The sequence below is a fragment of the Mya arenaria genome, chromosome 15, assembly GCF_026914265.1.
Source record: "Mya arenaria isolate MELC-2E11 chromosome 15, ASM2691426v1".
Lineage (NCBI taxonomy): Eukaryota > Metazoa > Mollusca > Bivalvia > Myida > Myidae > Mya > Mya arenaria.
The window spans coordinates 18802135-18816435 of NC_069136.1; the positions used below are offsets into that span (position 1 = coordinate 18802135).

Below are 14301 nucleotides of genomic sequence, written 5' to 3' on the forward strand. Positions count from 1 at the left end.
ACTTTACACTGGGGGTTGAGAAGGTCAAGTTAAGCAGGGCAGCTTGGGTCCAGTGGGTCAACTGCATGTATGTGAAAACTTTTCGTTGTTTTTTTTTTTTCCTTTGCGGTAGTTTGTCGATCCATGACATCATTTTATTACAACTGTCTTGATTGTTTGTTGGTTTGCAACAAGACCAAATCAAAATTGTCAACACTCAATTGCTACGGATATGGTGTCAAAATGCTCTAACAGGCAAATGTTTTTTCGGACAAGCTAAAACTTCAAACTTGCATGTCTGCTGGACAGGCAGAAATTGTACAATTTCAGGAAGACTTTAATATTCGGTTTTAACTGTTAAATGTGTAAAAATTTGTATGCATTTATAATCAAAAGATTTATTTGAGGTTTTCAGCATTTAATTCTATGAAGGCAGAGAGTACCCATGCTTGATTTCATAAGGGCAAACGGGTGCTGCATCTATCCATAACTGTTTAGCAAAGACCATATGCTGTAATCCATCATAATAACCTACACGTGCAACAGTTATAAAGAGTTGCAGTGTGTAAAAAGTCTCTTTTAAAACAGAAGCCCGGTTTCATCAAAACATTTAAGTCATAATTTCATTTTTTTTTTAACATATATATTTCAATGACATAATGATTTTTTTTTATTTCCTCAACTTTGTTTAAAACTTAAATACTACTGGCTCAAGTTTGATTCACAAAAGTATTTAGCAAAGAAATGAAAATATGACGGCTATAATATTGCATGAAACCTCCCCCAGGTGTTAAATTTTACATTAATGAAAAGTCTTTAGCACAACATGTCTCCAGTAAATATCTATTATTTCAGTAAAGGTGCTTTTAATGCAAAATATACCGCAAACTGAAATATCAGCATGTCCAATATTAGGACAGGATTGTATTTAGCTTAGTACATTAGAACAACATATAAGGTAAATCTTTATGATTAAGAAGGCCGGAGCAAGGAAGGCATGCGAGCCCTTCTTCATCATAAAGATTTTACCTAATATGTTCTAAATGTCTTTAATCGTAAACTGTTTTCACAAGACAGGGAAGAAAATTATGACATCATATATGTTAAGTTCTAAAATATTAACAATTGAGCATGGTAAACAGTTAAGGTTGATATGCATTTTGATTGGGTTGAAATGTAGGTCAAACTCTAAAAAGAGTAGCATATAATCAGCCTAGAATCGCAAAGAGCCTTTGTCGTTACGCATGAATAAAAGTCTAAGAACAGTGGACTAATGTAAAAGCCAGACACAATCCAGGAATAAGTAATTGTGAACATAAATCTCATCAAGCTTCTAGCATAAATGAACAGATGAGAAATGGAAAACGTAACTTTATCTCCTAAAAAGCCGTAGAAGAATAATGGTGTCTAGAAAAATATCAAATACTGTTACTTCAACTGAATATAACAAGGGAATTGTTCCAGGCCGGTCTTCAATGTACCAACATCTTTTATCTTTACGCATAAAGCCATATACAGAACTTTGTGGTCATGTTTTTGGCTGAATATTGGACTATAAATAGTAAATTACCCATTTCAATCAATTTTGCAAACCTTTTAAGGTATTGAATCATTTTATTCATTTAATGCAAAACACGGAACATTCAGACATTTTTTTGGTTGACCGGCCTAAAATTAGTGAATTTTACATTTTATTCAATTTTGCTAATGTTTTTAGTACTGTATATTATTAATCATGCAATGCGATACATGGAACTTTCTGTCATGATTTTGGTCAACTAGCTTGCTTGTAATTGATAAATTTCCCATTTCATTCAATTTTGCAAACCTTTTATAGTACTGTATCTTTTTATTCATTCAATGCGATACACAGAACTTTCTGTCATGTTTTTGTCGATTAGCCTATAATTGGTAAATTACCTACTTCATTCAATTTGTAAACCTTTCAAAGAATCTAATTCAGTGGGTTTTTTTTCACCATTTAGGGACCGACGCCGGGGCCTTTCTGATGGGGGAAAAATGCATCGTTTTGACAAAAGTTTGGAATTCCATTTTTTACTAGAAATGATCAAAAAAGCTTTAAAACAATAGACAGGAAAAATTATAGAACAGGATCAAGTTAATGTTTTCAAGAATACACCAATTTTTTCATACAAAACTTGTCTAATTTGTAACCTTTCGAGTTCAACAAAATCATATTCAATTACAGTGTGTTTTTTAGGCCCTACTAAGGGTCGAGTTTCCGGCCCCATTCTTTTCCCCTACCAAAGGGCTCTGCCACCAATCCCTTAAAAGTGGAAAAAAACTGAATCAAATGATTCTGTTAACAAAAACAATCCTGAACAATACCATAACTAATCTGTTACCTTGTGAGTTCATCTTCCAAAAGTGCAGGGTCAGGAGTGTAAAACTTGACAAGGAAATATAGCGGGGTGTCTGCTGATGGTAGCTGCTTTAGGACCTGCTTCTCTCGGTCCAACCACGTCTGTAAGTCAAACAATACCTTTAAAGGGACTGTACACCAGATTGGCACCAAAAAAAAATTCTGTAACAAATCTAAGGACAATAATACTCTTTGATATTGTAATTTAAAAAAAAAAAAAAATTGAGTCGGAGACCGGGTTCGAACCAGTGTTGCCAAAATTGCAGTCCAGTGTTTTATCAACTGTGCTACGAAGGCTTACCCTAGATGGCTGGAATATTTAAGCTATATACCTAACTCGGTATTATTACATGATAACATCGACTAGCCAATCTCCAATAAGGAATGAATTCCACTAGGTAGACATACCTAGAAATCTTGGAAAAATACATAAAAACTGCGAAAACTAAATTAATTGTGAACTATTTTATACTTCAGTTAGTAAGTTTCAATGCGTTGTATACATTGATACAAAGTATATGTCTGTTTTCGACAATTTTCTTTTTTCCCGCTATTTTATCATACAGTGTACAGCCCCTTTAACATACCAATGCACATTAACTTTTTGTCATGAAGTTTAGTTTCAAAAATTTAAACAATGGAGGATAAACATCAATTTTCATCAAAGAAGGCATACGTCACCCCTTGCATACTGTCGAAACATCAACATTTTTATGGCTACTCTGGATGAAAGACGCAAACAAGAAACATAACCTTGAAAAGGACTTCTTCTATTATCTGCATCTACGCATTTAAAAGCAGACATTTAAATGCCACATTCCATATTTGACTCTGAAAATAGCCTACAATGCTAATTTGTCCATTTTTAGGAAATACATCTGCAGGAACTTGTATAAAATCTTGAGAAGTAGTCATTGTCGGATCCCCTTGATACACTAAAAGGCCATGCTTCATTGTGCACCAAGGGTGAATTGGCTACGATCATATCATATCATGAATGATTAATAAGGCAGTTTAAAAGGTACCACAAGTAGGCAATGCAAAAAACTATGCCGATATTCTCAAACAAATGTTTTCCTGAAGAAATGTTCTAGCAAAAGCTTCATTTAAGCTCAGTTCAACAGATTATACAAATTTAAAAAAACGGCACCTTAGACCACTGGCTACCGAGACAACTGACATTACAGGGTTATTGAAGAGTATTTAATTGTAACGTGCGATTTCAATGGAAGAAGAGTGGTCTCCTCTTCTCATGTGCATTTATATAAACATGATTTTGTCAGTCAATTTTCCGTGGTACTTTTGATGAGTATTGAAAGAAAGTACCATGGTTGCCAACAAAGTATACAGGCCATCCATTGGCTAGAATGCACACTTCAGTAATTTCATTGGATTAATATAAATGATTGCATTAATATTGACCAATCAATAAACAGTTTGGTAAAATTTGACCAACCCCAAAACTAGTTTATGACCCTTTCTTGTTACACATACCAAAATGCTGCGGAGATCCAGGTACTCCAGGTCAAAGTAGTCCGCCTCCAGAAGGTTAAGATAGCGCGCCACCGCATCCCATAACGCCTGACCTAAAGCCTTTACCTGAAAGAGAAATCGAAAAAATATGGGTTAACAAGAGCGCCATAGATCGAGCAATCCATTTAAGCTATATCAGTGTTTTCGTCCACGTACGGTGGTTGGGCCCTTTGTAGGCTAAAAGGGAATAATACTAACATTATTCATATAATGTTCAACTTGTTTCCAAACCTTTTTTTCAACAAACATATGGACATATTCGTTAATGGCACTTTATAGCTACAATTTCTTGTGTAGAGATCAATGCTCCTAAAAAAACAAAACTTTTAAGGCCTTTTTTTTTTAATTATATGTTTTAAGAACAGTCAGAGACAAAAAGTGTCTGAGGTTGAGGAAATTAAAATGGAATAAAGTTACATTTCTAGAATTTTATTTTTTGGTCTTCAAAAATATCACATTTAAGCAAAAACTATTAAGTATCCTTTATGATTTTGTTTTTTGAATGTCAAGTCAATATGTAAGTGTGTGCACATTCATATTTGTTTGATCTGACAAGTTCACTTCATATTTTCATTATTTCCTCTTTAAACTTTGTAAATGCATGTTATAATACTTACTTTCTTAAATGTATTTCCTTATTGAACAGAAGATGTTTGTTGATAAAAAGATTGAAAATAAGAATCATATGAATCATGATTATATTTTTCTCTTTTTACCAAAACGACACTATTTTTTTCGCTATCAAAGGGCCCTACAACCATTCTCTTCTTAAAAGTGGAAAAAACACTGCAATTCAAAATTGGTGTCTTTTAAACAGTGACAAGTCAGAAGTGTAGTTGCATAGCGTTGTTGCTTAAAAGGGCATGGGCATAGGTGATGTAATCATCATGATATGACGCCTACTATCAAAATTTGTTTCAAGATTTATTCATTGATTGTAACAGAAATGATTAGAAAAAGTTTAAAAAATATATTTCTGATGAATTCTGATGTTATAATTGTAATATTTAATAATTTAATATTTAACCTTAGGAACACCATATCTATTGAAAGTTTCACATTGACAAAAGCCAAGAAATATTGTAAACAAAGGATACCAGAAATACTCTACAAGAACTAGATATAACGATTACACAGGTAATCGTTAACCACCGGTAATACGTAACTTGGGATACATTTTTTTTTTTCCACCAAGAACAAATGGGGGCAGCCATTTTCTCAATGACGATGCAAATCTGATGAAGGTTTTCATTGGTTTAAAGTTTATCAGAGATATTGTCATGTACATTTTCACAGCTATTGCAATGTCCGCTACTTTTATTTATATGCCGCGATATTAGTTTTATCGGCAAAAAATAAAACAAAAACAAAATCACAATTTTATTTTTATTTCAAAAATGAGTTGTTTTTTTCAGCAGTGGGTATTGTAAAACATAGAATAAAAAAAGGCCAAAAGGAATTTATTTTACAATGTATTATTTTTTAACCCTTTGCATGCTGGGTAAATTGTCGTCTGCTCAAAAATGTCATCTGGTTTGTTCTAAATTTCTTTCAATTTACTTAAAACTTTGGGGATATATTGACTGAGTGGCAAACAGCTTGGAACCTGACCAGGCGCCGAGTTACTCGGTGTCTGGTCTGGTTCCAAGCTGTTTGCAAAGCCTTTAAAATCGCCATCAGCAGCCTAAGGGTTAAAGAAGGGAATGGGGGTGAATTTAGTCCCCTAAAGGACAAGCAAAAAAAATACTGTACGTACATGTGTACATAAAAAACCCACACCAACTAATTAACAAAGGACATAAATACTCCAGTTCCAGTTTTACCCTGTAACATTTTCTTTGGTTAAGTTTACATCCTTTTTAAAAACAAGAAGGTTAGGTAGGACTTCTTTTTTTTAATAAGGCTATGTAAGAACATTATTGTCATCATTGGAGAATTGTGGTCAAGTGATATTCTGTATAAAGCTTAAAAGGTGTTAAACTATAATTTGGAACACACACTGAAAAATGGTAGGATCGGTGCCTATTTCGTAGTTATGGTCATGTAACCCAAACCAAATGTTTGCTTTTTTAAGCCTTAAAAGCGGTGTGCACTGGTCAGTATCATTTGTCAGTGATGTTGGACAGTGCATGACCTATATGTGGAAGACCTGCCAGTCTTCAAATAAAAGATCCAATCAATACTTGTAGCTCTTCCCCATGGAAACGATTCCTTGGAAATCACAGAACAACACACACTTCTGGGAAATCATTTCATTTTTGTCAGCAGGAGTTTTTCCACCAAAGAGTGCAGCACTAAATCAAGCTTATTCAACAGGGAAGATGCTATTTTTGTCTTTAGTGTCAAACAATACAAGGACTCTGCTAACCTTAAAGGTATTAGGCGACTATAAATTAATTGCTATATTTTCATTCCCGCCCGCCCGCCTCCTCTTTGTTTCATAGCCCCTATTTTTTTATATGACTCAAATAAAACTGTTGCACTAGGGTCTGTTTTTGTGTATTGGTTCGGTACTGTCCGGAAAAGGCTTTAATTCATATCTACGGTGTCAATGTATAACATTCACATGTAAAAAAGGAGCAATCATATTCGTGGTTCCTCTTGAAACACATGTATAAGGTCCCTTTATTATGCAATGAGAAAGAACATGAACACATACGTATTCAACAGTGAAACAGTCATCTAAGATAAGTTCAAAATAATAAAATGTCATCCCCCGCCCACATTTGGATGAAAATCTAGCAATTAATTTGTATTGGCCTTATCCACAGTGGAGAATCAAGCCGCTGTATTCACGAATATAAATGAGCATGTGGGTTCAAAATGGAGTAAAATGTGTATTTTAAAAGATACTCCTTTATTATTATAACAAATATCCTGTTCTTGGAAAGGCGCATTATCAAACCCTTTAAATTAATATCTCAAAGCGTGTCATTAGCTCCTGAACTTCGAAAGTTTCTTGACTGTCTGATTATGAACTGCACTCTTCCGGATTGTCAATATCACAGCACTTCTTTCGACATTCAGGATCTAAAGATGCCATTCTCAACAACAACAGGGTAAATTCTATGTCAGATTTTCAATGAGAATTGCTCCCATATGTGAAATATTGAGAATTTTAATTTCAGTGAGATTGTGAGTAAATTAAATAAAGTCAATGAAATATTTTAAGTCTTTCAGAAATATTCAATAAACTGTAAATCATTTGAACAGAGAGATACCTAAATAAGGAATATGACGATGACTTAAGTTAAAAATTGACTCAAGATGTATTATGTATACTGGCCCCAATCTTGAAAAAAAACAGTGCCAGTAGGCAAGTTCTTTATTTATACTTGGAATGACACCATCTTGAACTTGATGACTTCAACCATGTTGTCAAAAGACAATTACCAATTAATTACCAGCCAATCCACCCATCAATTAACCCTATTCTGGGAAGTGTTTTATTTGGCACATAGCAGGGTACCAGTGGGACTGCCATACTGAGACCAGATATATGACTAATAATTCTGCCTTTCCTCAGATAGATGGACTGCCATCAATTGCTCTAACTAAAACAAAGCACTGTTTTTAGACTGTCGGCTGCAAGCCGACAGTCTTTAGAGAGCGGTATTTCAGAAACGCGACTAGTCGCCTGACACGACATATTGAACATGAATATATTAATACACACCACCTGCGTAGCAACAGAACTACTTACGTGAATGTGGGGCGTCAAGTACCTGCTTATGTGTATTTAACGCGTTATTGCCTTTTTTATGACAAATATTGCGTGTTACTCTTAGTATAGTTGTACCGTTACAATTTGTTGAGTTTTATTGAACAATATAATGAAAAATATTGAAAGTATAGCATTTACATACGAAGTCATTTTACCCTACATCCAATAGTAAGCTACACCACATGTTTGCACCCCGTGTGACGTCACACATATCCCAGCATTCAAGACTGACCCGGCAAACCCCGGCAAAGAACTTATTTTATGAATGAAAGCTATTAAGAAATAAATCATACGCGGTTAAAGAGTTCATGTCATGTAATATTTTGTGAAATAGCTTTTATGTTTCAAATGATTTTTTTCAGCAGCAATCGAACTATTGCGTTTGTTTGAGTAAATTATTTGGATTATACCTATCACAGTGTGTCAACGTTATGTCTATTGTTATTTTGGACTATAGGGTGTAGTTTTTAAGTCATACACAATATGGCGGCGATTATGCGGAAATGAAATTGAATGTTACTTCGAACACGTTCTTCTACAAAATAACCCACCTGTATTTAGTGCTATTGCTTTAACATCAATCGAAGCAAAAATGGCATCAATGTATGCGTCTAAAAATGTTAAATTTAGATGGAGACAATCCAGAAATGAGCTCCAAGGAAGTGATCGATTTCGGACACGAAGGTACAGTACATGTACATAATAGACGTGTTATACGGGATTCTTCCAATCCCTACAGTCTAAACGGTTTTGTGCAAAAAGTGGGGGTGTTTGAAAAATATTGGAATTGTATTAAGTGAAGTATTTTATGGTTAAAATGGATAATAAAGTAAAGATTTATATTCATATTTTACCATGGAAGTGCAAAGCTATTTTGACCCAATCGTAATAATTTGGCCACCTCCGACAAGCTTCGAGATAATACATTGTAACAACTCGGCCTTGGCCGAACAATCTGAACACCTCAGCCAGTATCCAACAGGGATTGACTATCTCGAAGCTTACCGAAGATGGCGAGTTGTTACAATTGATGGCCGAAATGTTCCAATTGTTGTAAAATTGTGAACTGCAGCCTTGCAGGTGCCCTTCATGTATATATTGTTATGTTTTGACAGAATGAAATGAAGAAAAAACCATCAAACTCATAATTATTTGCTTGATATTACTTTTTGGTTACGGAATTTATATAAAATAACATTATCTGGTAATATTTCTTGTTTTTATGATATGTTATAGATGCAATATGCCTTAACCCGGAATCCCGATCGGAATAACTACCCACTTTTCGTACAAAACAATTTGTACGTGAAGGATTTGCTGTATCAAAAATCGTAAAAAAATCTGTCAACGTACAATTTTTTGGACAAGAAGGTACATCTAGCTGATCTACATCTCTTAGTCTAAATATTTGTACGTTGACGGACTCTTTTTACGATTAAAAAAAAAATATAGATATATATATATATATATGGCAAATCCTTCACTACAACATCTTCATGTTACTTTTAATTCAGAGTTGATTATTTACTAAAATTATTTCGCATTTTTAATTGTTGTTTAACCTGAAACGTCTCAACCATCAAAAAAGAACATATATGCTTCAATAGTCTAAAAAAATAGACGTGTTATATGGGATTCTTCCAATCCCTTACGTCTAATCGGGTTGCAAAACAGGGTGGGGGTTGAAAAATATTGAAATCGTAGTTAGATAAGTATTATATGTTTGAAATAGATATTAAAGGTTTATTTTCGTATTTTACTTATTACCATGTAAGTGCAAAGATTTTTTTCACAAAACAAGCATTTAATGCATTTAAACACAACCATTTTACATCTATGTAAATCTATGCACTGCAGCCTTGCAGGTGATCTTCATGTATAACAGTTTATATCATTATGTTTTGACAGTATGAAATGAAGAAAAACACTCATCAAACTCATAATAATTCGTCAGCTTTTATTTTTTGTGTACATAACTCATATATTAGATATATTTAATTATCTGACCCGGAATCCCAATCGGAATAGCTACCCACTTTTGGTACAAAAAAATTGTATGTGAAGGATATGCCATTTCAAAATTTGTAAAAAGATCAGTTAAGTTACTATTATTTGGACTAGTGCTTCAAGTGTTTGATTTATTGTCTCTATAATGTATAATGCACCTGTCAATTGTAGAGCCAAGCTGGGAGCTGCCTAAAAATCAGTTACCCAGTTAGCTCAGTTTGACAGATCTCCATGCAAGTGTTCACATGGTCGTGGGTTCAAGCACCATACCAGTAGCATCTTTTCTCAAAGGTTTACTTTAGAACCCATCATCCATGAGTAAACAATTATGATTTTTTTATTAAATATTACAGGCCATGTTCTTTTGTAAACTTTCAGATTGAGAAGTGCCTGGATACAAGGCTAGTATTGTTAACATCATCTGATACAATCAACTGGAACAAAGCTGAAATGGCTGCCTGACCTGACTTAAAAATTGGATGGCAGTACATCAGACTAGAAGATTACAAGTATTGAGGTGGACAAAATGAAACCTGAGCCTACCAAAGCTGACAGATTGCACAAGAAACACATAAATGCAGGTATTTACTGAGATATTGTAATTATTTTTTGAAACTTCTCTTCATTTAGGAAGTTCAGTTGAAACAGAGTTGGCAAATAAAATGAACAAAGGTATATACATTTTGAATTCTAATTCAAATGAGAACTTTACTGGCCAGCACAGAATGGTAAAATGCTAGTCTACCAATATAAATGTGCCTGGTTCGAATCAGAAAAGCTGATGAATGTACTGGTTGTGTAGCCAGGATGTGAGTAGGTCTGCACTTGGCTGATAATGCATATCATATGTTTAAGCTGCACTCTCACAGATTGTCTGTTTTACCAACTCTTTTTTTATTTCTTGGTCTTGTAATGAATTATTTTATGCGAATTTCTGAACACTGGACATAACAGACAACTGGAAAAAGGGGATCGCTGCTTTCTTATATTAATTCAGTCAAAAAAGACAACTGAAAATATTGGAACGCTGTTTTCTTATTTTAATACGGTCAAAAGATGATGTTCTGTGCCAAAAATCTCATTTTTAGTAAAGCGTTAGCTTTTAACCATAAAACCAATAGTTCCAAATGTAAATATAAAAAACATGATCTTATCTTTTGTCAGCAGTCTTATTTCATCAGTTTTCATACTGCTTTTCATTAGCTTATTCCAAGCCAAAAAGTAAACGAAGTTGTCAAAACCTTCAATCTGTGACTGAGAGTGTAGCACTCTTACAGATTGAACGTTTTGACTACTTTATTTATTTTTTGTCTTGGAACGGGCCAATTTATGTGATAATGCATGTTAACCATTCATATTAGATTGCTGACAATAAATTTGTCAGAAAATGTTTATATTTAAGTTCAAAATGTTTTATGCATTTTTCTTAAACCGTTAGTAACGCTTTAAGCCATAAAACCTTTGTTTTCGACCTGAAATATGGAAGTCTGCAATCTAATATTTTGTCAGTAGTCTTATATCACTGGTTTGCAGATATTTTAGCTAAAAAATAGGTCATTCCAAGACAAAAATACAAAAGTTGTAAAAACAGTAAATCTGTGAGAGTGCAGCTTTAAATGACTAAATGTTTTTATTTGGCTTAATTTTCACCTAAAATCTTACAGTTTTGTGGCATCTAAATGGTTTGTTTTTAACAACATTACATGTGCATATGTATATATTTGTTCTTAAATTTGTAATTTAGATTGGAAGATTCATTCTCTGGAAAGTAGAAAAGGGCATGTTATTACATACTGTTATCACTGCCATGACAGAAACCATATTGAGGAGCTGGTCCACCTGTAGGAAGAATTGCGCTATTGGTTGGAGCAACACTATTACCCAGCCATACACCAGCACTTAGTTTGTCATAGGGAGCATTTCTGAGCAGTTATGGAGACCACTAACTATGCAGGTATGTCATAATCAAAATCTTGGTTTATATATTTTTTTTTATAATTTAGCATCTGTTGAGAAGAAATTTATTTCTAGATTGAAGGCACACACTATAATTTGATGCCAAAAATATATTTCTTATTTTAATGCATTATCATGTCTAACTCATTTGACTTAAATGATCAAAGCAAAAGAAATGCAAATGATTAATCTGCAGATATACAAATGTAAGCTTTTTTAACTGGGGAAATTGTTGCCACTTGTCTATTAATTAAAGAACACATTTATAATTAATAATGTTTAATCTGTACACAAATCATATGCCTTCTTTGTTTTAACCATCAATGTCAAATAGTCCAGCATGATAATGCATTAAATTGAAAAAAATGCATTAATTTATATGAACCCTTTAAAACAAAGACATTTCCTAAATCCAATAAAAAATAATTGAATATTGATGCAGAGTTCAGTTAGAATATAACTTTTTTTGCAGTTGTTGCAGTGAAACTGGCACCAGTGTGTTTTCTGTAGAGATAAAGAGATAGTGTCCAGCAATGAAGACCCAACTCAAGATCTGACCTTGTAAGGCCAATATGAAATAACTGTGTGGGAAAATGGGCAAAACCTGCAGTCAGGAATGCACGGAAATCATCAAAAGAACAGTGTTAAATTAATCTTTAATAACTTGACATTTATTTTGTTTGACATATTTATTCATGGTGCAGTGAAAACATTCTTTTTTCTCATGGTTATTTAAATTTAGAATTGATAGGAGGGAACATCACTATGTAGTTTCATGTTCATAGTCAGATCAAAACCCATGTACATGCCCAAATGAGCATTCGAAAATATCAAAATGGTACTTGTTGTATGTAATGTAAGTTAATTAACATAATAAACAAAAATATTTAATCAATTTCAATTTATTATGCCCCTTTCAAAGAAGAGGAGTATATTGCTTTGGACATGTTGGCCGCTACGTCCGTCTGTCTGACAGTAGACCAAAGCTTTTCCGGGTGATAACTCTACAATTCCTAGACCTATTGTCAAACTTGACATGAAAGTTTGGTTTAACCAGTAAAGGACCCCTTTTGATTTTAGGGGTAATATGGTCAAAGGTCACAGTGACCTTGAACAGAAAGGTGTCAAACCATACTTCTGACTGATAAGTTGACAATGCCTGCACCTTTGGCCCTCAAACTCAACATGGAGGCTAAGTCTGACTATTAGAAGATCCTATTGATTTAAGGGGTCATTGGGTCAAATGTCAAGATCACAGTGACCTTGAATGCTAAAAGGTTGTACTAATAATGACTGGACAAAGCCTGCACCCATGGCCCTTGAACAACTTGACTTTGGGGTTGGGCCTGACCAGTAGGTGAGCCCTATTGATTTGTCACAGACCATTGAATGCAAAAAGCTTGCCTGTGTGACAACTCGACAAAGTCTGCACCCATGGCCTTCAAACTTGAAATTTATGTTTGGGGTGACCAGCAGATGACCCCTTTGGATTTGGAGGTCAAGGTCACATCTCCAATATTGGTCATTAAAACTATGTCATTTACTTATTCCCTGCTGCTAAGTGGATACATGTTTATTAACAATTATCAGCCATCATCTGAATATGAATTAAAACTGTACCAACTACCCTCATACTTTGAATAGCATAATCTTAAAACTGCCTCAAAGGCATCTTTTGTCAATGAAAAACCAGCTGTCACTTCGGTCCATGCATATTTCATTCAATTGTCCAGATATTCTTGACAACATGGCGCTAATTAATGCTGCAGGTTTGAAATTTAATACATTAGTTGTTTTTTTTTCAGCACCATGCAGATTTATTAACACTTTTATAATAAAAACAAACTAGAAAACAAATTTTAAAGATATTAGTTTTTTTCATGGTATGATGCCACAGCACCATGCAGATTTGTTTTCACTTTTATATCAAAGAAAGTAACTCGAGCACAAATTTTGTAGATATGTGGACTCTGTTGATAGAAGTTCTGGGAGGCATTTTTAGGCTTGAAAGAGCATCATTTTAAAGTTATATTTTTATTATGTCCCTTGAATCTTGGGTATAGCTTGTATTGTATTTGCATTTTAAAGACATTGGCTTCTACAGACCCTAATGAAATGAAGGAATGTAATTGCTTACTGAAACTGTTATAAGCGACATCATAAATTGAAGCAATTTTAACATAATGAATATGCATTTAACTACTTTAAAGCGGTTCAAAATTAGGAAATTTGAATTAAGAATCTGGTAGGTCATTGGATACATGATTAAGTAGGGCCAATATATTTGTGCTTATTATAATCACATTTATCCTTCTTCATCTACCTTAAAGAGTGTTCATCAGTTGTATGAAATCATTTGATCACATTTCATTTGAAAGAACTTTGGGGTAGTGTTTGCCTTCTTCAGTTACGTCACCGACAGTCTTGCAGCGCTTTCAGCGCTTTGATTTTTTCCAAGATCTGGGCCGGTATACAAAAAACATCTTGAGTCAATTTCTAACTTAAGTCATTTTCCTAATTTAGATATTAGAGCCTCTGTTCGTGAAAAGGGATGTGATCCACGTGGCAGCTGAAGGGCTGAAACCATGTCAGTGATGGGTTCTTGGGGGTACCTAAGGTCCAAAATTGGGGTCAAAGGGAGTGAAGCACCCTGTGGCAGAAGCAAGAATGGCTTTTTAAAAGCCCTTTTCAGGTCCCTCCGGACTTCAAAAAACAAAAT

At 34.0% G+C, this 14301-nt stretch overlaps 1 protein-coding gene and 1 long non-coding RNA gene across 5 annotated transcripts in view; one reads left to right on the forward strand and one right to left on the reverse strand.

Annotated features, from left to right (window-relative positions):
- The window catches only part of LOC128218748 (FERM, ARHGEF and pleckstrin domain-containing protein 2-like), a 93434-nt gene that overhangs the window by 56674 nt on the left and 22459 nt on the right, over positions 1 to 14301 (reverse strand). For all 4 annotated transcript variants that reach the window (XM_052926434.1, XM_052926436.1, XM_052926433.1 and 1 more), the window contains 2 exons: positions 3857 to 3961; positions 2346 to 2464 (listed from right to left, as the gene is read on the reverse strand). In XM_052926434.1, coding sequence (XP_052782394.1) covers positions 2346 to 2464; positions 3857 to 3961 — 224 coding nt within the window. The remainder of the gene's footprint in view (positions 1 to 2345; positions 2465 to 3856; positions 3962 to 14301) is intronic.
- Positions 8113 to 12473, forward strand: LOC128218749 (uncharacterized). Its single transcript, XR_008258443.1, has 4 exons — positions 8113 to 8303; positions 10005 to 10207; positions 11441 to 11580; positions 12055 to 12473. It is a non-coding gene; the product is annotated as an uncharacterized LOC128218749 (long non-coding RNA).